General features: G+C 40.6%; 1 protein-coding gene across 1 annotated transcript in view; it reads left to right on the top strand.

Annotated features, from left to right (window-relative positions):
- Window positions 1–25,099, top strand: part of RYR3 (ryanodine receptor 3) — an 869,465-nt gene that overhangs the window by 830,921 nt on the left and 13,445 nt on the right. The window contains exons 91-100 of the mRNA XM_073552155.1: window positions 1,773–1,944; window positions 5,046–5,132; window positions 5,677–5,883; window positions 6,820–6,950; window positions 10,228–10,270; window positions 13,096–13,223; window positions 16,757–16,817; window positions 16,910–17,056; window positions 20,553–20,687; window positions 24,712–24,868. Of these exons, the coding sequence (XP_073408256.1) occupies window positions 1,773–1,944; window positions 5,046–5,132; window positions 5,677–5,883; window positions 6,820–6,950; window positions 10,228–10,270; window positions 13,096–13,223; window positions 16,757–16,817; window positions 16,910–17,056; window positions 20,553–20,687; window positions 24,712–24,868 (1,268 nt within the window). The remainder of the gene's footprint in view (window positions 1–1,772; window positions 1,945–5,045; window positions 5,133–5,676; window positions 5,884–6,819; window positions 6,951–10,227; window positions 10,271–13,095; window positions 13,224–16,756; window positions 16,818–16,909; window positions 17,057–20,552; window positions 20,688–24,711; window positions 24,869–25,099) is intronic.

Genomic DNA, 25,099 nt, shown 5'->3' on the forward strand with positions numbered 1-25,099 from the left:
GGACAATGACCCAAAACACACTTCAAAAAGCACTAGAAAATGGTTTGAGAGAAAGCACTGGAGACTTCTAAGGTGGCCAGCAATGAGTCCAGACCTGAATCCCATAGAACACCTGTGGAGAGATCTAAAAATGGCAGTTTGGAGAAGGCACCCTTCAAATATCAGGGACCTGGAGCAGTTTGCCAAAGAAGAATGGTCTAAAATTCCAGCAGAGCATTGTAAGAAACTCATTGATGGTTACCGGAAGCGGTTGGTCGCAGTTATTTTGGCTAAAGGTTGTGCAACTAAGTATTAGGCTGAGGGTGCCAATACTTTTGTCTAGCCCTTTTTTGGAGTTTTGTGTGAAGTGATCAATGTTTTGCTTTTTGCTTCATTCTCCTTTGTGTTTTTTCATTTAAGACAAATTAAATGAAGATAATAATACCAAAGAATTTGTGTTTGCAATCATTTTCAGGAAGAAACTGAGTATTATCTGACAGAATTGCAGGGGTGTCAATACTTTTGCCCACAACTGTAAACTTTCAATAGGATTGAGATCAGGGCTTTGTGATGGCCACTCCAAAATATTGACTTTGTTATCCTTGAGCCACTTTGTTACCATTTTGGTGGTTTGCTTCGGGTCATTTCCTCTCAAGCTTTAACTTCCTGGCTGATGTCTTGAGATGTTGCTTCAATATTGTCACATAATCTTCCTTTCTCATGATACCATCTATTTTGAGAAGTGCACCAGTCCTTCCTGCAACAAAACTACCCTACAACACCCCCGTGTTTCACAGTTGCGATGGTGTTCTTATGCTTCCAAGCTTCTCCCTTTTTCCTCCAAACGTAACGATGATCATTATGCCCAAAAAGTTCCATTTTAGTATCATAAGACCACAGGACATGGCTCCAAAAATTAAGGTCTTTGTTCCTGTGTGCGCATTTGTAAACATTAACCTCGCTTTTTTTATGGTTCTTTTGGAGTAATGGCTTCTTCCTGGCAGAGTGGCCTTTCAGCCCATGTTGATACAGTACTCGTTTCGCTGTGGATACTGACACAATCTTACCTTCTTCTGCCATCATCTTCACAAAGGTTTTTGCTTTTGTCCTTGGGTTGATATGCACATGTCGGACCAAAGCATGTTCATCTCTGGGACACAGAACATATCTCCTTCCTGAGTGGTATGATGGCTGGACATTCCCATATTGTATGTACTTGCGTATAATTGTACAGATAAACGAGGTATCTTGAAATTGTACCCAAGGATGAGCCAGACTTGTGCAAGTCCACAATTCTCTTCCTGATATCTTGGCTGATTTCTTGAGACTTCCCTATGATGCTACACAAAGAAACAGTGTGTTTCAGGTGTGTATTAAAATACATCCACAGGTTTGTCTCTAACTCAGATGTTGCCAAAAACCCTATCAGAAGCTTCCAAATACGACATCATCACACGGGCAGTCCAGAATTGTTGAAAGGCCTTGTAATCTTTTGTAATCTTAATGTTTGACTTTGCAGTAAGTAATAAAATGCCTTAAACATTCTCTCTCTCATTATTCTGGCATTTGGCAAATATTAATAATTATGGTAATCCTAATAGGCATAAAACGGGAAAGGTTTATTCTGATTTCATGTCAGATATTGAGAAAAACATGCATATGTGTCTTTTTATATAGTATATGTAAACTTCTGGTTTCAACTGTATATCATGTTAGATAATAAAGTGATAAACATATTAGTAAATTGATGACAATCTTTCTAGTCACTGAGTATAGTAATTGTTCATTTTTAGCATGGAAGATGGTGAGAAAAAAGACAAAGCTAAAGCAGAAGAACAATCTGAATTCTTGGAAAGCAAAGAGGGGCAAAGAAGAAAAAGAAGACGAGGCCAGAAAAAAGAAGAGCCAGAAGCGTTTATGGCTAATTTCCTCGCTGGACTGGAAATATACCAGACCAAAATGCTGGTAAGAGATACACTTAGTTTTACTGGTAAAATATGCAGGCGAGACTTAGATGTTGACATATATAAGCTATGAGGAATAGATCTTAAGGGTGTAACTGATATTTTTTTTGTATTTCAAAAGACTTTTATGAGTAAACAAAACTCCAAGACTGAGGGTATGTGCAGACGATCCGGAAGTGGCAGCGCTTTGGACGCAACGCATGTTCGCTGCCTCCAAAGCGCTGCCGTCTATTGAACGCAGGTGAATCCGCATGTGTTCACTGAACCATGCAGATTCACCATGTCCAATACATTGTACTGGTGAAATTTCCCTTGCAGTGACTACCGTCTCCGCAAGAGAAATTAACATGCTGCGGTCTGGAAAGATGCACCGCATGTCCATCTCCGCCGGTGATCCGCAGGCGTCTGTGGATGCATAGTCGGAAATAGAAAAATGAAGCGCACTCTGCTTTAGGTAAGAGGTGCTGGCTGAACTTGGGTGAACCCAAAGTAAAATAGAAAAAAGGAAACAGCCGCACTCAAAACAAATTTTAGTGAAGAGAGGGTAACGTTTCGACCCTACCAGGGTCTTTGTCAAAACCTCATTGGATAGTGAATAGGTTCAACATCACCACAAGGAATGCAGGACACGCTCTGTCTCCCCCATACTGAGCTCATAAGGGGATCCTCTTTAGAATTCTATGTTGAACCTATTCACTATCCAGTGAGGTTTTGACAAAGATCCTGGCAGGGTCGAAACGTTACCCTATCTTCACAAAAAAAATTTGTTCTTGCTGTGGTATTACTTACACTTGTAAATGAATATGAATTAATTTTGCAAAATATTGCATTGTTTTGAGTGTGGCTGTTTCCTTTTTTCTGTGGATGTATAGTGGGCATGATATTTCTTGAAATCTCATCCACTATGCTGTAACTTCTGGATGCTGTGGGTTGGACGCTGCACAAGTACACAACGTCCAACCTGCAGCGATTACTGATCTTCTGCACATACCCTTAAAGGATATTGTCAAGTTTGAAATGAATCCTCTATCCATTGCATGGGAAATAACTTACTGACCAATGGAACCCCCATCAATCCCGAGAACCAGCGCTCTGAAAAGCCCCTTGTGAATGGAGCGATGATCAATCACATGCACTGGTGCTCCATTTGTGATATGGCTGGCTGGTCTTTGGCACTCCAATAAGAATGAATGGAGTGACAATGTGCATAATCGACCTCTGCTCCATTGACATGATTCCTGGTTCTTGGGATTGATGGAAGGTTCCAATGTTCGGTAAGTTATTCCCTATCTCAGGTACAGGAGATAAAGGAGTATTTTCAAGTTTGAAAGTTATGTGTTGCCTGTTTCGAAATTGCATGGTTTTGCTTAGAGCAGCTTTTAGCTGGTAAAATAAAATCTTTTCCAATAATAATAATTAAAAAACAAAAAAAAGAAACTTTATACATTTACATTTTAGCGCATAAAGTGGCTAGACATTAGATAATCATTTACTGCCAAATTCTGCTCTGTTTTCTCTTTGTAATGCACGACAGCGTGGCCATACAGCTTAAGGGCAGTCTCACACGTCCAGATAATTCCGGTACCGGAGAAAAAGGTACCGGAGTTATCTGTGTCCGTGTGGATACGTGGTACATCCGCGTGGCAACCGTGTGCCGTATCAGGACCACACGGACGGCCGCCAAAGAAGAAGCGCTACTGTAAGCGCTGTTCCCCTGCTGGTGGTGCTGAACGCGGCTGTCATTCTTTTCTCCTGCTCTGCCGGCAACAGCGCAAGCAGGAGAGAATGAATGAATGAAAACCCGACTTGGGGTCCCCCTCTGTTTGTGAACCAACCCGGCAAAACACAGCTGGGGGCTGCTATTCTCAGGCTGGTAAGGGGCCATTGATCTTGGCCATTCATTCTCTCCTTGCTGGCAGAGCAGGAGAGAAGAATGACAGCCGCGTTCAGCACCAGCCGCAGTGGAACAGCACTTACAGTAGCGCTTCTTCCCCAGCGGCCATCCGTGAACACGGAGGACAGTGTGAACTGTTCTCAGTGTGCACGTGTTCAGCACGTTTTGCGGACCGTGCGCTCCCACAAACATTGACATGTCTCTGTGTTTTGGCACACGGACACACGGTCCGTGAAAACACGCTCACATATGCATAGATCCATTCATTTGAATGGGTCTACGTGTGTCAGTGTCTCCGGTACGTGAGGAAACTGTCACTACATATAACGGAGCCACTGACGTGTGAAACCGGCCTAACAATTCACCCTTTTACTACCCACTCACACTCCCTAAACCTCTTTCCCTATTGATCAAGCACATCATCCAGTATAAAGAGAAAATGTGCTGCCAAGAACAATGATACACTGTGCGCACAGAACGATCACATGAATGATTGTTCTGTGGGCATGAAAGTGCTGTCGGCCTGTCTAAACAGGCTATTAAATGGCTGCAGATCGCCTGTGATTTAATGGCTGCAGGTCAGCAATTATAAACCCACCCTCAGAAATGTAGAAATCAAGCACAAGATGAATGAAATAAAGACAGTTTCTACATTTCCTGCTCAGCTCTGCATAGGTCACAATCCCTCCAAGGAAACTTTCATAGCAGTCAAATGGTTTTAAATAGTATTAAAAAAATAGGCGATACAGTCTATATAAAAAAAAAGAGAAGTTAAATAAATGGAGAATGATAAAAGGTTCAAAGGATGAGCCTGAGGCAACCTGCAAGGATATAGGCATACTGACCCATTTTTCCTTTACATTCCATGCGTGATGGACTTGCTACATTACACAGTGCCAACCATGGAGTATTGTTACTGCACTTTGCATTGCCCTACTTGTGCATTGTCACACTGTTTCAGAAATTATTTAGATTGCATTAAAGTACCGTTTTGTAAAGAAAAGTTACTTGGCCAAGATAGAGGTAGGAATTAATTTTTGCATTTAATAATCATTTCAATATTTTGATCATTTTCAATTCTGGTCATTTGGTTTTTAATCTGCCTGGAGAGATTAAAGTGAGATACGTAGAATTCTTTATAACCAAATATAGATCTTAGATGTGTTGGAAATGCTTTAATCCTTATTTTTCTCCTGTCTTTTTTTCAGAATTACCTCGCCAGAAATTTCTACAATCTTCGATTCCTCGCTCTGTTTGTGGCATTTGCGATTAACTTTATTCTGTTGTTCTACAAGGTAATGCCTTTTGTATGGTACCTTTTTCTGTTCTTTATCATACAGGGTCTTTTATCGACGTGCTTTACTAATAGAAGTTTTCTCACACTATTGGATCTTTTGTCCTCTTATGAGGAAGACTTTCTTTGAAGACAAACTCTGTGTCTCTTCTCAAGACGAGCTTTTATCGGCAGTATCCGACTGCTGCTTTACTGCGCTGTCTTGAGCCCACAAGCTCCTCATTATGTTGCTCTGCTGCCGTCTATGTGGTAGGAAGGTTAAACAGTGGACAGAAAATGTATTTAAGGTTTCTATGTGACTTAGGTTTGTACAGACCTTGTCTGGAAATCAGAGGAAATAGATGAAAGCCTCGGGAAATGTTAGTATAAGAAACTTTTAATTTGCCTAGTTAGAACATTGACAGTGTAAAGCATGTGAATGCTTCATTAGCCTTGATATACAGCACTTTATTTATCAGAACCACCTTATGGCTAGCTTAATAATGCACTTACAGATACTTCAGATCACATAGCTATTAAATACCACTTTCCATGCGTATTCCTAGGTCAACGAAGCGCGCTCAACTGAAGATGACGATAATGATTCCAACATATGGGACACATATCAAGAAGATGAGGAGGACATAGAAGAAGGAGCAGTTTATTTCGTCTTACAGGAGAACACCGGTTATATGGCTCCAACATTACGCATATTGGCCATTATTCACACCATTATCTCTTTCCTTTGTGTTATTGGATACTACTGTCTTAAGGTACTCAGGATTCAGAGTGGATCACCAAAATTTTTTTTTTGTCACTGCTCCATAGAAGTTTTTAAACTTTTTACATAAAAAAAGCAGGCACAGGGTAGCTGCAGGAAGCTGCCCGCAGACACAGTCACGTCCGCAATTTGCGAACGTGCGGGACCCAAAAATCGTTCTAGCAAATTTTGTCCCAGTGTGTCCATTCCTCAGATAGATCATAATCCACAAGTAGTTGTAAGCAAGGGAGAACATTAACACAGTAGGAAGAGTTGTTATTTTCTTCCTATGGTTATAGTGGCCCGCATGCCTCTGCATATTTGGCGTGTCTGTCCCTTTAGCTACCATTCGCATATAGCAGTTTACCTTTGCTTCTTCTCTGCCACAATTATCCTCACATAGCACATATAGTATATTGCACATTATGATCAATTTATCAAAGGTTAGAAATGGAATTACCATATATACCGTGATAAGACTGGACGAGAATTGGGACATGTGGGGGTGAGATGGAGCAACCACTAAAGGTAATATTGCTTTAGAATTTTTGCATCCATTGTGTCGCTTTCTGCAAGTGCACCCTTTTTTCCATATAACAGAGAAGACTAATTTTCAATACTGCAGCTTCTACACAAACATAATCCCGAAAGAGAAAGTTTTCGTTCCTTAAATCCAAAGAAGAGACTTGCTTATTAATGTGTGAATACCAGCACATATATAACTAAGAGACATTTTCTTTGGGATTCATTGGCAATTCAATGTGTTTATTCCTCTTAAAAATGAAATGCACATAAAAAAAACATACTTTTTACATATCATACCTACTGTGAAGTCACTAGAGCGATAGACGGATCCATTCATTCCTATCTGTTCCTCTTAAAAGGTGTGAATTGATAATGGTGTTACCCGGATGTTGTTCATTCTCATCCTTCTGTTCTCTCCCCATAGGTTCCTCTGGTGGTATTTAAACGGGAGAAAGAAATTGCTCGTAATGTGGAATTTGATGGTTTGTATATCACAGAGCAACCATCAGATGATGACATCAAAGGGCAATGGGATCGTCTTGTTATAAATACCCCGTAAGAAATCCAGGTTTTATTCTTCTAGTCTATTATCTGTTGTGTCTATGGCTGTAATGTGACAATGCGGCAGTTTTAATATGTACGCAAAGGGTTAGTTTAGGTTATCCACAGAGAAACTTATTAAAAGGGTACATGATTACTTTCCTCCAAAATAGCCCCACGTCTGTCAACAGGTTGGGTTTGCGAATGTGGCTGGCTTCTATGTAAGCGAACATGGCTGTGCCGCAGTACCACACACAAGCTGTGGACAACCATTTGTCATTACAGAACAGTTTTCACAATAAAGTTTAATCTGTACCACCCATGTACAGATTACGTGAGGAACTGAATTTTACTTTCTGTAACATTACAGAATTTATTGCATAGAGGTGCTTCATTGAGCTATCAGCAATCTTAGCTGAAAAATTCCTAAAAAAATCTACAAGGTTCATTTATAACCGAGAACCAAGAAAGAACACCGAGCGTGCAGTCCGAAGGAAAGGATTGTGGGACAAATAGAAGAAGAATAAAAAATATACCTTTATTTAACAAGCATGGTAAATGGTAGCTCTACATACAAAGAAGTGTCCGCACTTGGATGGAAAACATTCATTCATATACAAAAAGTTAAAAGATATACATAAATATGTGGTTGATGAACCAACAAGCAAAAAACAAAACATGGACCAGTAGGTGAAGATGAAATACTCAATCTAAGTATTGTACTGTATATTAACATGGGTAATTATCACATTCTATTCGCCCCACAATCCTTTCCTTTGGACTGCAAGTTCGGTGTTCTTTCTTTGTTCTCAGTGTTTCCCCAAATGGTTCACCATTCATCCACCCAGCAAATATGCATCACTCATCCCACGTTGGGGTCTACCTAATGCCATTTTCTTAATTGATGTATAGTATTTGATACGTTCTGTATATTTTTCTCTAAGGTTCACTTATACACCAGTTTGTGGTTGTCGGTGGTTTTTTTTTTTTCATATATATATAACTGACAGCACACTCGCCAAGGACTCCCAACTATTACTAGAACGAGAGTGCTTATGCATGTGCATAACCACTCCATTCACTGTCTATAGACCTGACAGAGATAGTGGGGTTTTATTGAGTTTCCCTTTGAATGTCATTCTGTGATGACAGAGACCCTTTAAACTAAGTATAGGTAACTCGGTACATCCTTGGCATAGCCAAAACGTTCTGTTCACCTTCCCACCTACTTGTATTTCATCCATCCCCGCTCTATTCTGGCTCTATGAAACCAGAGTTGACAATCAAAGAAGTGGAGGAGGTGGAGCAGAGTTAGTCATTCTGTTCAGAGACTCCCTTTAAAGGGAAACTGTCACGTGATCTGCTCTTCTGTAACAGGTCTATACACCAAAGTCACCATCTGTAGACCTGCTCCTTTTTAGCTTTTTGTAAGGGTACCGTTACACTTAGTGATGCACCAGCGATCCCGACAACGATATGGATCGCTGGTGCATCGCTAAGTGGTCGCTAGTGAGCTGCCACACAGGCAGATCTCACCAGCGACATAGCAGGGGTCGCTACTTACCTGTCAGACGCGGCGATCCTGACGTCCTCCCGCCCGCGTCCACGCGTCGCTCGTCGTCGCCACAGGAAGCCCAGCAGGAAGCTGATGACGAGAAACGGCCCAGGACGTTCTCGCGCGACCAGCGATAACCAGCGGGGGAACCGGTCGGAGGTAAGTATCACACATAGCGATATCGCTAGCAATATCGCTGCTACGTCACAAAATCGGTGACGTTATAGCGATATCGCTATGTGTAAAGGGGGCTTTAGACCTAATCCATCGAGCAAGCACACAGCTATGAGCCACATGTAGCTCCCAAGCCACAAGTTGGGGAGCCATCCCTTAAGGACGAACTAAATGTGAAGTCAACAGGCTACAAATAGAGTTACTACATTCCTTTTTGAAGTTTCTAAGCATTAGATGTTTGCAAGATGAAATGTTATCATAGTGTTAGACCGCTGGACTAGTCATTAATTATTGAAAAAAACAGCAGTCTTCCACTCCCCAACCAGAAATGGCTTATTACAGGTTCAGTAAACAATATATAGTAGCTCACTCAACTGCACAGTAGATAGAGAAGACTAGATATAAAGCTTTTCTATAACATTTACAGGTGCAGGTTCAATACTTACACAGGGAGTAATTCCCATTTACAAAGGAGCATTATTTGCCTGTAATACTTGCCGATTTCAAGTCGATTAACACTAAGTTACTTACATTTACCTGTTACAAACATCTTGTAGGCCCTATATTGAGGTTTTCATAAGATGACACAATCGGTCATTCCCAAGTTTCCAATATTGGTGGCACTTCGCAGCTAACAGACGAGTTTTACATCCACATAGGAGATTCATTTATTGTACTCGCTTATATGGCACCATTAATTCCACAGCGCTTTACAGGCATCATGATTACTGTCCCCGATGGGGCTCACAATCTAAATTCCCTATGTTTTTGGAGTGTGGGAGGAAACCGGAGAACCTGTTGGAAACCCACGCAAACACAGGGAGAATAGACAGACTCCTTGTAAATGTTGTCCTTGGTAGGAGTTGGATCTTGGACCCCAAAGCATCAGTGCTAACCACAGAGCCACCGTGCTACCCTATATATAGCGCCGTGCTAACCACTGATCCACCATGCTGCCTACTAAGTGATCAAATGACAGTTGAGCATATTATTATTTTTGATCCAATCACAGGATGCGTTTACACCGGGCAATGTTTGGGAAGTAACATCCACACAAGTGATAATCTCATCACCCCTTGTATATGGGCCTTTATCCACCAGATGGGATTCTGCCGTTTCTTTTATGCAGTTAGGAATATGCAGCAATTTAGGCATTTCTCATACCAGAAATAAACCTTGATTATGCTCTTTAGCCCTTTATCTCAGAGGACAGCCTGTAGAGGTAGAGAGACATTTTCTAGTGATTGGGAATGTGGACTTGAATATATTTTAACCACAACAAGATAGTTAAACAGTATATATAGCGGTAGTTAAGTGGGATTGGTGACAGTTCACATATCAATGCTTCTACCCAGTTTATGCAGCTGTCATATATTAGTGCAGCACCCAGACATTGCATTGTAATGAGTGACTAGAATATCGCTCTCTCCTAGGACCTGCAGCTGTCACCGAGCTTTCTGTCATTTAAATGCACATCACGTGGATCTATTTTATGATTTCGTCTTGCTACTGTGCTACAGGTGGCAGCGTGAATAATGTGACATGTTATTATTCTGCTTATAGGTCTTTTCCTAATAATTACTGGGATAAATTTGTTAAGAGGAAGGTAAGCTTTTAATCCTGCACACACCTGTGCTGGGAATTCATTCTGTTATCATAGGTGTAAATAGCAAGTGTAATATTCTGCATGTAAAGACTGCTGTGCTAACATTGTCAGCTTATTTCTTACTTTTCTATGCTCCTATTCTTCTGAATAATGTTCCTCCAAATACAATAAACCTCACACCATACGCATTGTGCTGGGACTTAGAAGAGGCGCTTGCTGGATTTCAGGCATGCCAGCTTATATTCTGCTTTCAGTTGCCTGGGCAATTCCACATTTTAATCAGAGTATAACATCCAGTAGCTAAGTTTCCATGGATATTAAGTCTTATGGAAGAGAAGTTAAGTCCCAGCTGAGCACTAGGTGAATTTACTGTACAAAAAGCTGCCTTTAACATGCACTTCAGTGTTACAGCTGCAGTCTAACACGGGACAGAAAGAACATACACTGTAGGAAAGTTAGTTAATAAATTTATCTCTTGTTAAAAGAAGATTTTTGCTATATTGAATAATGTAGAGATAGACACACTGATTCCAGTGATGTGTCACTCGCTGGGCTGCTTGCTCTAGTTTTTATTAAATCACAGTTTTGTCAGCAGGAGAGTATCACTAGACTAGTAGACCTGCAGTCCTGGAGGATATTAATAATATTAATGAGCTCTGTATAACCCCGCTCACCCACCACTGAATGGCAGCTTACTGCCTATGCACAGTGTACACAGAAAGCTGACAATTAGTGGTGTGGGCCTGGTTATGCAGGGCTCAACATTCGGAGAACTGCCAGATCTGCAGCAGAGAAAACAGGGATTTTATCAAAACGGAAGCAAGCAGTTAGTAAGTGATACACTACAGGAAGCAGGTTCTCTGCCCCTACATCATGCTGCTCTCAGATAGGGCCCACAAAAACCCAGTGACAGATTTAGAATGAAGGTTGAAGATGGTAACTGTTTAAGTAGTATTTACCAATTTATACGGGATCTAGAGAAGGGCTGGTATTTCTATCATCTGCATTTTACAATCCAGTGTATGATGTTCAGGAGGATTCTCTGGATTGACATGAGCATGAAATGTTTCTTTACCAGTGGCTCATATTGTATGGGACATAGCCCAAATCTATTTTCCTGTTAAAAGCAAGAATTGCTTGTTCATCCAAAGTAATACTGAGCCGCCTGCCAATTAGGCCTATAATTCCATTTTCAGAGATTACACAGATTGGATGCAAACATTTGTTAACCTGTCTCGATTATGTGAATGAGTCTTGCAGAAATCCATGCACTTGCTTAGGTGCACAAACAACCCCATTCACATGTATGGAATAGAATAGATTTTTCAGTTCAGTTGCAGAGATTCCTTCATCGGTTCTCCTGAGTGTGGATATACAGAACCTTTTCAGGGGACACAGACATCTGTGGGGACACAGACATAGCAACTATTCCCACTGGTCTCTGTAATTTTAGCTTTTCGATCAAGGTATAAGGCTGTAGTCACACTTTTTTATACTATTCTTAATACAGTTTTAAAAATGCAGCATCCAGATGTATCAAACAACTGTAAGTGGAATATATGAGGCTCTGTTCACACTGCTGCATTAACATTCTGTCAAGGATTTTTCAGTATTTCTATGGCAGTCTGGTGGCATATTCCCCCATGAAAAATACTATAACCCCCCCCCATTATAGGTTAATGGGGTCCATCAGTATTTTTTAAGACCTATCACAGCTCCATTACGAATGTAAGTCATGACCTTATTATGTTTGTACCTGATCATAATTTTTTTCATGTTGTAAGAGGCATTTACTATATAAATGAAATGTTTTCTCTGGATTATTTGTGTAATTAGAGCTATCTTCTAAGCACTGGCATGAAGATCTTTCCTTCCACTCTCTTCCCTTGTAATTTAGCTGAATGTTTGCTTTACGTGGTGTCATTGTTGTAAATCCCTGAAGTCTGTCTGCTGTGTTTTAAGCTATTAAGGCACGCCATCATCCCTAATAAGCTTTCATCTCATTTAGAGCTTCACTTGTGAAGTAGTGACTGTAATATATGACATTTTAATTGTTTCACTCCAGATTCTCTCTTTTTCCACTCTTGTTCAGCTGTCACTGTGAATGAACACCCTATGGTTACTTATATCCGCCATAGCATGCCATATATTACAGTCAATTAATTCACCGGAACTGATTAAAACAAAAATGACTGTTTTTACAAGTGTGGGAATTTTTGTCATTCTGGAATCCCCTTAAAAGCATGAGGCAAGACCACTCTACCTTAAACTTTGTAGAAAAATCTGAACCCCTGAATCCTCCTCGGGAGCCAGAAACTGATCCTCCTCAGGAGCCAGAAACTGTCTGTTCCCTTCTGTAAAGTCCATGCAATAGTGAGCAGGACGGTGTTATACCCACACTCCACAGAGCACTATATAATTCTACTAGTCTTAGGCCGGGATCACACATGCGAGGAATACGGCCGAGTCTCGCATGTTAATACCCGGCACTGCCGCCGGCACTCAGGAGCGGAGCGTGCGGTTCCATGTATTGCTATGCGGCCCCACGCTCCGATCCGAGTGCCGGCGGCAGTGTTGGGTATTAACATGCGAGACTCGGCCGTATTCCTCGCATGTGTGATCCCGGCCTTACTCTCAAATATTTGGGATAATGATAGTGCCTATGATCTGTGGGAAGAAATTAACCTCACTGACACAAACATCTGCACAAAGTCGACGACTAACCAAAGCCACCTATTGCAAGTAATTTCTGCACACATTATAACAATCATTGCTGCTGGTGTAGTTTTCAGATGGGATTCATCGGATGTATTTTTTTTAACTAGGTTATCAATAAATATGGAGACTTGTATGGAGCTGACAGAATTGCAGAACTCCTGGGACTTGACAAAAATGCCTTAGACTTCAGCCCAGTGGAAAAGACCAAAATAGAAGAGGGATCATTGGTTTCATGGTGAGTTCTGCAGAACAGAATCTTTTTCTGATTAATCGATCTGTTACCACAAGCTTCATATAAATGCACCATGCTTGTCATTTCTATATCTTGTTTGACGCAAATCTTTATTAGTGATTAGTTGATGGCTGTAGAGCAAGCGATTGTAGTTCCTCATACCTACTGGCTGCTGTCAAGGTCCATCCAGCTTACAATGTACATATACCTCTAATTTACATATAGTCATTAGCCTTGGGATCAGACACATTAAAACGGTTTGCATAATGTTGACCTTGAGGTGACATTCTAGAAAGAAATCTCCATATCATTTAGAAGTGAACTTTTCATCTGTTGAAGTGAGCTGGCTCTTATTTTGTTCCCCTGTCTCCTGCAGTGATCATAATGATTACAGACATCAAGGAAAACTAAAACCTAATTATGCATACCTGTAAGAACATACTCCAGGCACATAATATGATAACCAGTCTGAATCACAAGTCTTTTGTTTGGTATAATATCTGAGTTGCCATTATTTTAGCAAAACATCACAAGGAGCACGATAAGCAGAATTGTAAATTTACTTGACCTAGTAGCAAATATGCAGCACACGAGATATCGCACAGGAGTCATTCCGCCATCCCCAAGGGCCAACAAGTCTGCATCAACCAAAGCTTGTGGTTCCTTAAAGGAAATCTGTCAGCAGGTTTTTGCTACCTCATCTGAGAACTGCATAATGTTTCAACAGAGACCCTGATTCCTGCATTGTGTCACTTAGTTTACTGGGTGCAGCAGTTGTGATACATTCAGAGTTTTTAGATGTAGCAGAGATCAGAAAGCTAATCCCGCCCACACCACAGCTTTCTGTGTACATTGTATATTGACAGTAAGCTGCTAATCATTCCTGTGGGCGTAGTTGAACCAGGAGGGGCACACAGCTAGTCCTGTACTGATAATCTCCTGCTGAGAAAACACAGCACACAGCCTAATGAGTGATACATCACTGAAATAAGTGTCTCAGCCCTTACCTCATGCTGCCATTAGATTATATAGCAGAAACCTGCTGATATATTCCCTTTAATATGGAAAAGCTGCATGCTACTAAGTGGGACCTTGTACTCTGCCATATGTTGATTATATTTCATATTTTAGCTTGCAGTAGCGAATCTTACAACATTTGAATATATATATATATATATATATATATATATATATATATATATATATATATAGTGTAACCTTTCTCCATCAGTTATACATTATCTATTCCCAGATACTTTATGACCCACAATGTCATTTGTTGTGAGAAAAGCCTCTGACCCATTTATAAATGATGATATAGTGTCTGCCATCACAACATCTTGTGGTAGGGCATTCCACAGTCTGACTGCTCTAACTTTAAAGAACCCTTTCCTATATAGCTTCTAGGATAGTTTTTCCTGGGCACTTAATGAATGCCAACTGGTCCTTTGTAAGGCCCTTGAAAGGAATAAATCATGTTACAGTTATTTGTATGGACCACCCATGTAAAAAAAAAAAAAGATGCCTCAGATACAATCTCATTTGCAAGCTAAACAAGCCCAAACTTTCTCACCTCTCACTACAAGAGAGATCTTCCATCCCTGTAATAATCTAGTTGCCTAAAGTAGAAGAGTTAATGAATGAGTGTATGTTAGTATGTGTATGCATGGGTATGTGTTATGATAGTATAGCAACTCACTCTGGAAAATAGGTAACACACTATCCTGACCCCACAGTCCCTAGTGGTTCCTGTGTGAGCAGAGATAGACCTAACCACAGATTAGACAATGGTAACTTGGACCTATGCTGCCTGAAAGGCCGTCAAGAGCTTCCGTTACTTCTAAAGAACCAGAGTGCAGAGCTGAGTATAAATTACCTACAGAAGTTAAAGTGCTCTGAAACAGAAATCCCAGAGTGACTAGAACATAACACAAAATAAAGGATAAAGTACGTACAGTTACATAATATGCCACCTAGTTCCTAAAAAGAAACAGAAAATATGTGCAGGGAATAGACCATAAACAGCAGAGAGGTAAACCCTATCTCGTCTTTCACTGACTGGCTTAAACTACAGTAGTATAGATGGACATCCAAAAGAGACTATCGCCAGCAGAAAATACTAGCGGGTGGAAAATATATAAAACCACACCTGAAAGATGATAGGGCAGACAACAGAGTAAATGAAAACACCTGTTACCCTTAAAAGACTAAAGCAGCGATAACAGAAACTAACCATCGGGAAAAAGATCTATCTATTGTGGCTTGGTGGAGAGACAAGCCGAGGGGCCCATTATACTGTATAGCGTACCATGTAGTACCATTATATTGTAGAAAGCACTATGCGGGGCCTATTATACTGTATGGAAGGCAATGTAGAACCCATTATACTGTATGGATGGCTATGCAGGGGGCTATTATACAGTATGGAGCACTATGTCAGGCCTATTATACTGTATGGAGCACTATGTTGGGGTCCATTATACTATATGGAGGACTATGTGGGGCCCATTATACTGTATGGAGGATTATGTGGGGCCATTGCTATGTGGGGTCCTTTATAACGTGTGGAGGGCTGCATGTGAATTACAGTTGGGACATCATACTGGCATGAGGTCACCATACTTTGCAGGGGAGTGTGATCCAGGGCAGTACAATAGGGTCATTGTATCATGTGTGGAGAGTACTGTGGAGGAATTCACTGTGAGGGTATCTTACTTTGTTTGGGGGGCATTTGTTGGCATCATATGTTATTATCTGTATTAGTCAAGATTTTCAATCCTTTGTTATTACACATGTAAATTAGGCTATTGGGCTATATGCTTTTTCCTGCTCTTACATAACATATTAACGTATATTATTCAAAAGTTTTATTCTAAGATCTATTAATTAAAATGTACTCTGTTTGTAGGACATCTCCTTCAAGTTTGTTTCCATATGAAAAGGTTCATCGTTATATTTGATAAGGAAAAACTTCCACAATTGTAGAATTTATTTTAATAAATATCAAGGTTGGCCAACGACTTTTTCAAGCTTTTAATTTTTGCCTCTGTGTATGATTTTGACATCCTGCTATCTAGCAGGAGAATAAATCCTTTTTAAGGCATCATACAGCATACAAAGTTCTTCCATTTCTGTAATAAGGAATGATGTCACTGTACAGAGTCTGTGCACACTGTGTGAATGAGGTCTTAGAATGAAGACTGTAAAAACTGTTTAAAAACTGTACAAAATACAGATATTCCTGTGATGCCACAACCCGTGTATAAATTATACACGGGTGCATACATCGGGTGCAAGTAATAAAAATGGTCATAACTGGAAAACTGTGTACCTAAACATTTTACCATTTCCTAGAAAACAAAGAACTCAAAGGATGCTGGACTAAAACTCAAACCTTAAGGTGCAGCCTATTTTCCAGCCATAACTTTCCTTTACAATATATATATATATATATATTTTTTTTTAAAAACAATACGACATCTATAATTATAAAACGTCTCCTATCAAAAACAATAATTTATGATTATTATCTTCAGGTTGAGCTCCATTGATATGAAGTATCACATCTGGAAGCTTGGAGTGGTATTTACCGACAATGTATGTATGATATCTTTATTGTACTGTATGATGAGAGCTGCCCACTGGATATACATTATAATGTAACCAAAGCCTTGTTCTTTCTTGTTCAGTCCTTCCTTTACCTTGCCTGGTATACAACCATGTCAATTCTTGGACATTATAACAACTTTTTCTTTGCTGCTCACCTCTTGGACATTGCAATGGGCTTCAAGACATTGAGGACAATTCTGTCGTCAGTCACTCACAATGGAAAACAAGTAAGCCTGCCCCGAGTCTGTGTGGTCTTTAGCTTCTAATAAATTGGAGATGAGCAATTCATCTGCTATTATTAAACAGATTACAAGACGATTGCAGTGTTTCTAAAAGTGTGCGATTAAAAAAAGATGAAAGCCTGGGCGGCAGCATGGCCTGGTTTACAGCAGCGGCATGCATGGCGTATGACTCACTGAATCCACTAATACACTCACATTACTCATGCCAGAGCGCGCTGGGCGCCTGCAGACAGCTGAATTAAGTGCTGCTCATTTCACAGCTCAAACTCTGGCATGAGCACTTAAACCAGCCAAACCTCTCGACAGCGCTATAGACTATGCTGGCCAGTTGGAAATGGATAGTTGTAAAACCTGTCAGCTGTTTGTAAAGCATTTGTGGCGATGGCACCACATCAGTCAGTAATTATTGCCACTTACGCAGCTACTTGTACTATGGTCCTGCCGAGAGAGCTCAGCTTTTACAAGAGTGAATGCAGAAATGACTAGACTTTGTAGAGAGGTCAGATGGATTCCACAAGCATGTAACATTAGCACAGGACATTTAGCTCCCTGAATATTACCTGCCCTCCCTCCCGGAATACCATGAGCCCCTCTCTCCCGGAATACCATGAGCCCGTCTCTCCCGGAATGCCATGAGCCCCTCTCTCCCGGAATGCCATGAGCCTCTCTCTCCCGGAATGCCATTAGCCCCTCGCTCCCGGAATACCATGAGCCCCTCGCTCCCGGAATACCATGAGCCTCTCTCTCCCGGAATACCATGAGCCCCTCTCTACCGAAATACCATGAGCCCCTCTCTCCCCTACTCTCTTCTGGCCGCTTCTAGTCATTGATATTTGTTGTAGTTGTTCATGAATTATTGAAACCAAGCTGCTGCTTTAAACACTCACAGCATGCACTATTAATTCTTACCTGCTGGATAAAGGAACCTTGCATATATTACTGACATCAGCTCAAAGCAGACATTCTCCAGATACATTCTCTTCAAATTAAATCTTAATTTTGATTACTCGTTCCGGATAATTTAGAGGAATGCTTTACTATCAATTCCCTAATATAATTGTATTTTTGGAGTTGCTGTTCTTAACTTGGAATCAACCTTGATGTTTTTTTCCACTTTTACTCCAGAGTGCCATCACCATCCTCACAATACAGTTTAGAAGAACAAAGTTGGATTTTGAATGTCAGGGTGGTCCTGCTTTTTATTTTGTATTTTCAGATGACACCCATAATTGTATGAATGTGGTTGTAATTTTATGGAACTGCTATTTAACATACTAGAGACCTATCTAAGGCTATGTTCACACGTTGCTTTTTTTTTCCCCGCAGGTAAAACCTGCTCTCTTGGCAGTAAAGAAGCTGCTTACAAAAAGCAGGTTTTGCTGCCTCTTGTGCATGTTGACAAAAGTTTATTGCCCCCCACAAAAGCATAAATTTAACTTCCTTAGGTTTTTGCACCAAAAACGCAGCAAAAACTGATACCTGTATTTTCTGCTGCATTCTTGCACATACCCATTGTTTTCCTATGGGTGACAAAACTCTGCAAATATGCTGAAAGAAGTGACATGCTCCAGTTTGCAAAAACGCAGCATCTTTCCAATCCACCTGGAAAAAAAAAACATTGTGTGTGCATGAGATTTTTGAAATGTCAGACTTTGCTGGTATTGTAAAATGCAGTTTAAAATTTGTACACAAAAAAACGCTGCAAAAACGCAATGTGTGACCATAGCCTAAAGTCTAGGCAGCACTAATACAACTAAGTAATATAGCTAAGAAATCTTTATATATTACATGGCATTACAACACTAAGTGAGGGGTGGAGATGAGGCATGGTCCTCACAGGGCAGCTCTTCTTACACAGTGAGAATGTGTTGTTTTGGGGGATCCTACAAGGCTTATTTTACATGGACTCCCAACTCTCAAATATCAGGAGTCTGATGTAGCCATTATCTCCTCTTTCTGAAATGCTAATTCCTTATATGGGAGGAGTAGGATATTTTGATTTTAGTGCAGGGTTTACTTTGAATCACTTGCAGCTTGCAACTCATGGCGAATGTTTCACATTGATTTCATGGTCTCTGTTTAAACGCAAATGCAGGAAAAGCTCAGAACAGAAATGCAACTGGGAACCTGTCAGGTGATTCATGCAGCCAAACCATGAATCGGGGGCAAGGTTCCTAATTGCAGACATTCATGTGTCATTGTTCTCACTACCCGCTCAGCTGCATTAACAGGTCCCTTCCTATTTGTGTATAGGAAGCGAATGGTCAATCCAATGGAGCCAGGTAGGGAGAAGCCATCAGGAAACCACTTATTTCACTGTTCTCCCTATTTGTGGCTAGATTTCAAATCATGTTTTGAAACACTACAGCATTTCACCGTAAAAAACTCAAATGTCTGCAATGAGGTAGATTGTTTTATGCTACCCATGGTCAAGGGGGCATGAATCCCCTTACATGTTTCCATTATTATTATACATTTTTATAGCGGCATTTATTTCATGGCGCTTTACATGTGAAAGGGGCAAATATAGACAAGTACAACAAACATGAGCAAAACAAGGCACACACAAGTACAGAAGGAGAGAGGACCCTGCCCGCGAGGGCTCACAGTCTACAGGGGTGGGTGAGGATACACTAGGAGAGGGTAGAGCTGGTCAAGCGGTGGTTCAGTAGACTGAGGATCACTGCAGGCATGTCAGAAGAGGTGGATCTTCAGGTTCTTTTTGAAGGTTTCCATGGTAGGCAAGAGTCTGATGTGTTGGGGTAGAGAGTTCCAGAGTATGGGGGAAGCACGGGAGAAGTCTTGTATGCGGTTGTAGGAAGAAGAGATAAGAGGGGAGTAGAAAAGGAGATCTTGAGAGAATCAGAGGTTGCGTGCAGGTAAGTACCGGGAGAACATGTCACAGATGTATGGAGGCGAAAGGTTGTGGATTTCCATCACAAATACTGTTTAAATGGAAGCATAACATTGCTATCACTCAATCATAACCAAGGGTGTAACACAGGATTACACAACTCCTTTTTAGCTGGTAGGTCAGAATCAAGCTGCATATAAAAGGTCCTACTACTAGAGGCCCTCATAATCAGCTGTTACCCTTTGGAAGAACCTCAGTGTAATAGTAATACATCCACCATATTCCTGCAGTCTTATAGAGCAGATGTAGACCTTGCTGGGAGTTATGACTAATGCCTTATTCACACATATGATTTTTTTGGTCAGTATATTATCAGAATTTATAAGTCAATTGAGCTGGTTCCGAAACACAGAACTGGTGTGAATCATAGTTTGTCTCTCTGTAGTTGCCACTCATGATTTTTGTCTTGCAAATGATGATGAAATAGCAACCAAAAAACTGGTGTGTGGATAATTCCTGAAAGGCCCTGGATTATGGGAAGACCTGCAGTTACAGCTTCAAAATAACAAATCATTGTATGATCAAATCAATAAACAAAAAAGATAACTTTTTTTTTCCCTCCCTCAGTTGGTGTTAACTGTTGGTCTCCTGGCAGTTGTTGTCTATCTTTACACGGTTGTGGCATTTAACTTTTTCCGAAAGTTTTACAACAAGAGTGAGGATGAAGATGATCCAGATATGAAGTGTGATGATATGATGACGGTATGTGCAGGTGGCAAATAGAGGAATATGGGGTAATAGAAGAGGGTACAGTACACTCAATTTAACTCAAAAAGCTCTAATACACTGTATATAGAGTCAAAATAATTAGTGAATGTTCGGTAAAGATTCATAAATGATATGTAAGTCAATACCCAAAGTCATGAGATAATCTAAGTCCACCCAGTTTGAATTCTATAGTTTTATGTATCAGGGCATAAAAAACAAAGAATTGGTTCTTAGAAGTTCTGTCTTGTTTGAGGTGTGATTTTGTGCTGCCAGACTTTATTTAAAGTGTAACTGCCATTATACATTTTTATCTATATAATTTATACTGGAAACAGCTGCTAATCAGTGGGGGCTTGAGTCCTAAAGACCTACCCACCCATCGCTGTAAAAACCGCATTGAAGTGCTCTGCTTTGTATGTGGTCAGTGCACTGAGCACTATACAAGCTCACTTCAAGTTCTAACTCTATAGGTCCATACTACAGATAGGAAAATCAATTCACAAAACTCCAGTCCAGTGGCCAGGTCAGTAATCTGTAACCTCTGGAAAGGAGCTCTGCGAATCTCCGTTTACTCGCTGTTATCCCTGGATCTTCTTTTGTTTAGCCAAGTTGGCATGACAAATATTTCAGCATGACGAACATACGACATTGCGCAGGCTATTCAAAAGAAGAGGCAGTGATGATGGCAGGTAAGCAGCGATTCGCAGGCTTCCGATCCAGTGGTTAATGGATTTCTGACATGTCCGATGTACCAGGATTCTGCCAATCGATACTCCCATCTGTAGTCCATACACCAATTTGTGAAAGTGGAGTAAGGACCCATTATTATGTAGCCTATACACATCTACGTGAGCTCGCTGTATACAAGAGCAGTGTTTAGTGATCGATGGAGGCTTCAAATCAGACCTCCTCCAATTGGTAGCTATTTGTATTATATACATAGTAAACAATGTAAAGTAACAGATACCTTTATTAAAGCAGAATTTTTCACCTAAGCAATAAAAAATACAGAGGTAGAACACACTGGCGCTCCTGAGCTAAATAATCCTTGGTAGCTGCAAGTGAAGAAGCAGGCTCTGTGCAAATCCTGCTGAATAAGTATATGCTATATAACTAATGGTTAAAAATTCACTGCGCTTACTCTCGTGGACCTATAAAGAACTAAAACGTGTTGGGTTAACAAATGTAATCAGTGCGACGCGGTGGTACACTGAGGTACACTGATACATAACAGTGGCTAGTGGATAGCAGTTGGTATGGGCACTTACTTCAAAGGAACGGGCTTGGAGGTGATGCCGTGCTGAGGTTGCTAAAGTGCAGAGAGACCGGAGCATCCCCCCGTGATGCTAACAGGCGTCAGGTGCACAAAACCTCAAGCGAGAGTTGCCCATACCAACTGCTATCCACTAGCAACTGTTATGTATTAGTGTACCACTGCGTCACACTGATTACATTTGTTAAACAACACGTTTTTGTTCTTTATAGATCTGCAAGAGTAAGCGCAGTGAATTTTTAACCATTAGTTATATAGAATTTTTAACCTGTTTAGATTAAAAAAAAAGTTAGTTAATGGTAGTCACTTTAGGATTTCTATACTACAGTGGGTACGGAAAGTATTCAGACCCCTTTAAATTTTTCACTGTTTGTTTCATTGCAGCCATTTGGTAAATTCAAAAAAGTTCATTTTTTCCTCATTATTGTATACTCTGCACCGCATCTTGACTGAAAAAAACACAGAAGTGTAGAAATTTTTGCAAATTTATTAAAAAATAAAAAACTGAAATATCACATGATCATAAGTATTCAGACCCTTTGCTCAGACACTCATATTTAAATCACATGCTGTCCATTTCCTTGTGATCCTCCTTGAGATGGTTCTACTCCTTCATTGGAGTCCAGCTGTGTTTAATAAAACTGATAGGACTTGATTTATAAAGGCACACACCTGTCTATAAAAGACCTCACAGCTCACAGTGCATGTCAGATCAAGTGAGAATCAGGAGGTCAAAAGGAACTGGCCAAGGAGCTCAGAGACAGAATTGTGGCAAGGCACACATCTGGCCAAGGTTACAAAAGAATTTCTGCAGTTCTCAAGGTTCCTAAGAGCACAGTGGCCTCCATAATCCTTAAATGGAAGAAGTTTGGGACCACAAGAAGTCTTCCTAGACCTGGCCGTCCAGCCAAACTGAGCAATCGTGGAAGAAGAGCCTTGGTGAGAGAGGTAAAGAAGAACCCCAAGATCACTGTGGCTGAGCTCCACAGATGCAGTAGGGAGATGGGAGAACCCCAAGATCACTGTGGCTGAGCTCCACAGATGCAGTAGGGAGATGGGAGAAAGTTCCACCAAGTCAACTATTACTGCATTCCTCCACCAGTCGGGCCTTTATCGCAAAGTGTTCCAACGGAAGCCTCTCCTCAGTGCCAGACATATGAAAGCCTGCATAGAGTTTGGTAAGAAGGACTCCCAGACTATGAGAAATAAGATTCTCTGGTCTGATGAGACAAAGATAGAACTTTTTGGTAATAATTCTAAGCGATATGTGTGGAGAAAATGAGGCACTGCTCATCACCTGCCCAATACAATTCCAACAGTGAAACATGGTGGTGGCAGCATCATGCTATCGGGGTGTTTTTCAGCTGCAGAGACATGACGACTGGTTGCAATTGAAGGAAACATGAATGCGGCCAAGTACAGAGATATCCTGGATGAAAACCTCTTCCAGAGTGGTCTGGACCTCAGACTAGGACGAAGGTTCACCTTCCAACAAAACAATGACCATAAGCACACAGCTAAAATAACAAAGGAGTGGCTTCAGAACAACACTGACCATTCTAGACTGGCCCAGCCAGAGCCCTGACCTAAACCCAATTGAGCATCTCTGGAGATACCTGAAAATGGCTGTCCACCAAGGTTCACCATCCAACCTGACCGAACTGGAGAGGATCTGCAAGGAAGAATGGCAGAGGATTCCCAAATCCAGGTGTGAAAAATTTGTTGCATCATTCCCAAGAAGACTCATGGCTGTACTAGCTCAAAAGGGTGCTTCTACTCAGTACTGAGCAAAGGGTCTGAATTCTCATGATCATGTGAAATTTCAGTTTTTCTTTTTTAATTAATTTGCCAAAATTTCTACATTTCTGTTTTTTTTCTGTCAAGATGTGGTGCAGAGCATACATTAATGAGAAAAAAATGAACTTTTTTGAATTTACCAATGGGCTGCAATGAAACAAAGAGTGAAAAATTTAAAGGGGTCTGAATACTTTCCGTACTCACTGTACACTAAATATAATACTTATGGATAGATGACTACATTTGAATATTATAAAAACTTAATTCCAGCTCACCCAGTTGCTCTATGCTCATCCACCTGGGGCTCAGACACCGGCCTCGCCCTGGCCTTACATCAAGGATAATAGAAAAAATTGGAGTCCGGCTCAATAGGACTTGAATTTCCATTTCTTTTTATTTTTCGAAAGAAATTATATTACATACAAAAGAAAATTTTCATGGTCGACATGACCCAGTCGACGCGTTTCGACTGCACTATGCAGTCTTACTCAGGACTCATGAGTAAGACTTAGTGCAGTCGAAACACGACAACTGGGCCATGTCGACCATGAAAATGTTCTTTTGTATGCACTATAATTTCTTTTGAAAAAGAAAAGGAAAATCCAGTCCTGTTGAGCCAGACTCCAATTTTTTCTATTAACATATGAATGTGTAAAGCGTCAGGTTACAGTATAGAAGCACCAGGTTACAGTATAGAGGCACCAGGTTACAGTATAGAGGCACAGAATGTAATCAACGTAGACTTTGAACCTGTGTTAATATAAAGAGCGATAGTTTGGACTTTCAGTTCATCACTGTGGGTCAGTGCATTAATAATTAAGATGCATTTATGGCAAATTACTTGCATGACATTACCTTTTAGAAGTTGCTATGTAATTCTTCCCAATTGGATGCTTTGGGCTGAATGATGAGGGAAACCAGACTAATTAGAATGTGGCTCTCCAACAGTGTTATCTATTCCATATGTACGTCGGGGTGAGAGCTGGAGGTGGCATTGGAGATGAGATTGAGGACCCTGCTGGTGACCCTTATGAGATGTATCGCATTGTATTTGACATCACCTTCTTCTTCTTTGTCATTGTCATTCTTCTTGCCATTATTCAAGGTAAGTAAGTTCATTTTTCTAGAACACTATGCACCTCAGCTGTCATATAGCAAGAAGATTAACAGGCCTCCTTTTCTATCTATTCACTAGCATAAAATAAGGCTTTCACTTTTTTAAGTACTGCCAGCAAGTACATAGCATATTAAATGGTAGAGAGAAACTTTACTATGGAATCTGATTCATAATTAAACCTAACACCACCATAACAATCTAAGGAATATGGAATATCAC

This window comes from Dendrobates tinctorius, unplaced genomic scaffold (assembly GCF_039654945.1).
Source record: "Dendrobates tinctorius isolate UK_male_01 unplaced genomic scaffold, ASM3965494v1 ptg000186l, whole genome shotgun sequence".
In the NCBI taxonomy this organism is placed as follows: domain Eukaryota; kingdom Metazoa; phylum Chordata; class Amphibia; order Anura; family Dendrobatidae; genus Dendrobates; species Dendrobates tinctorius.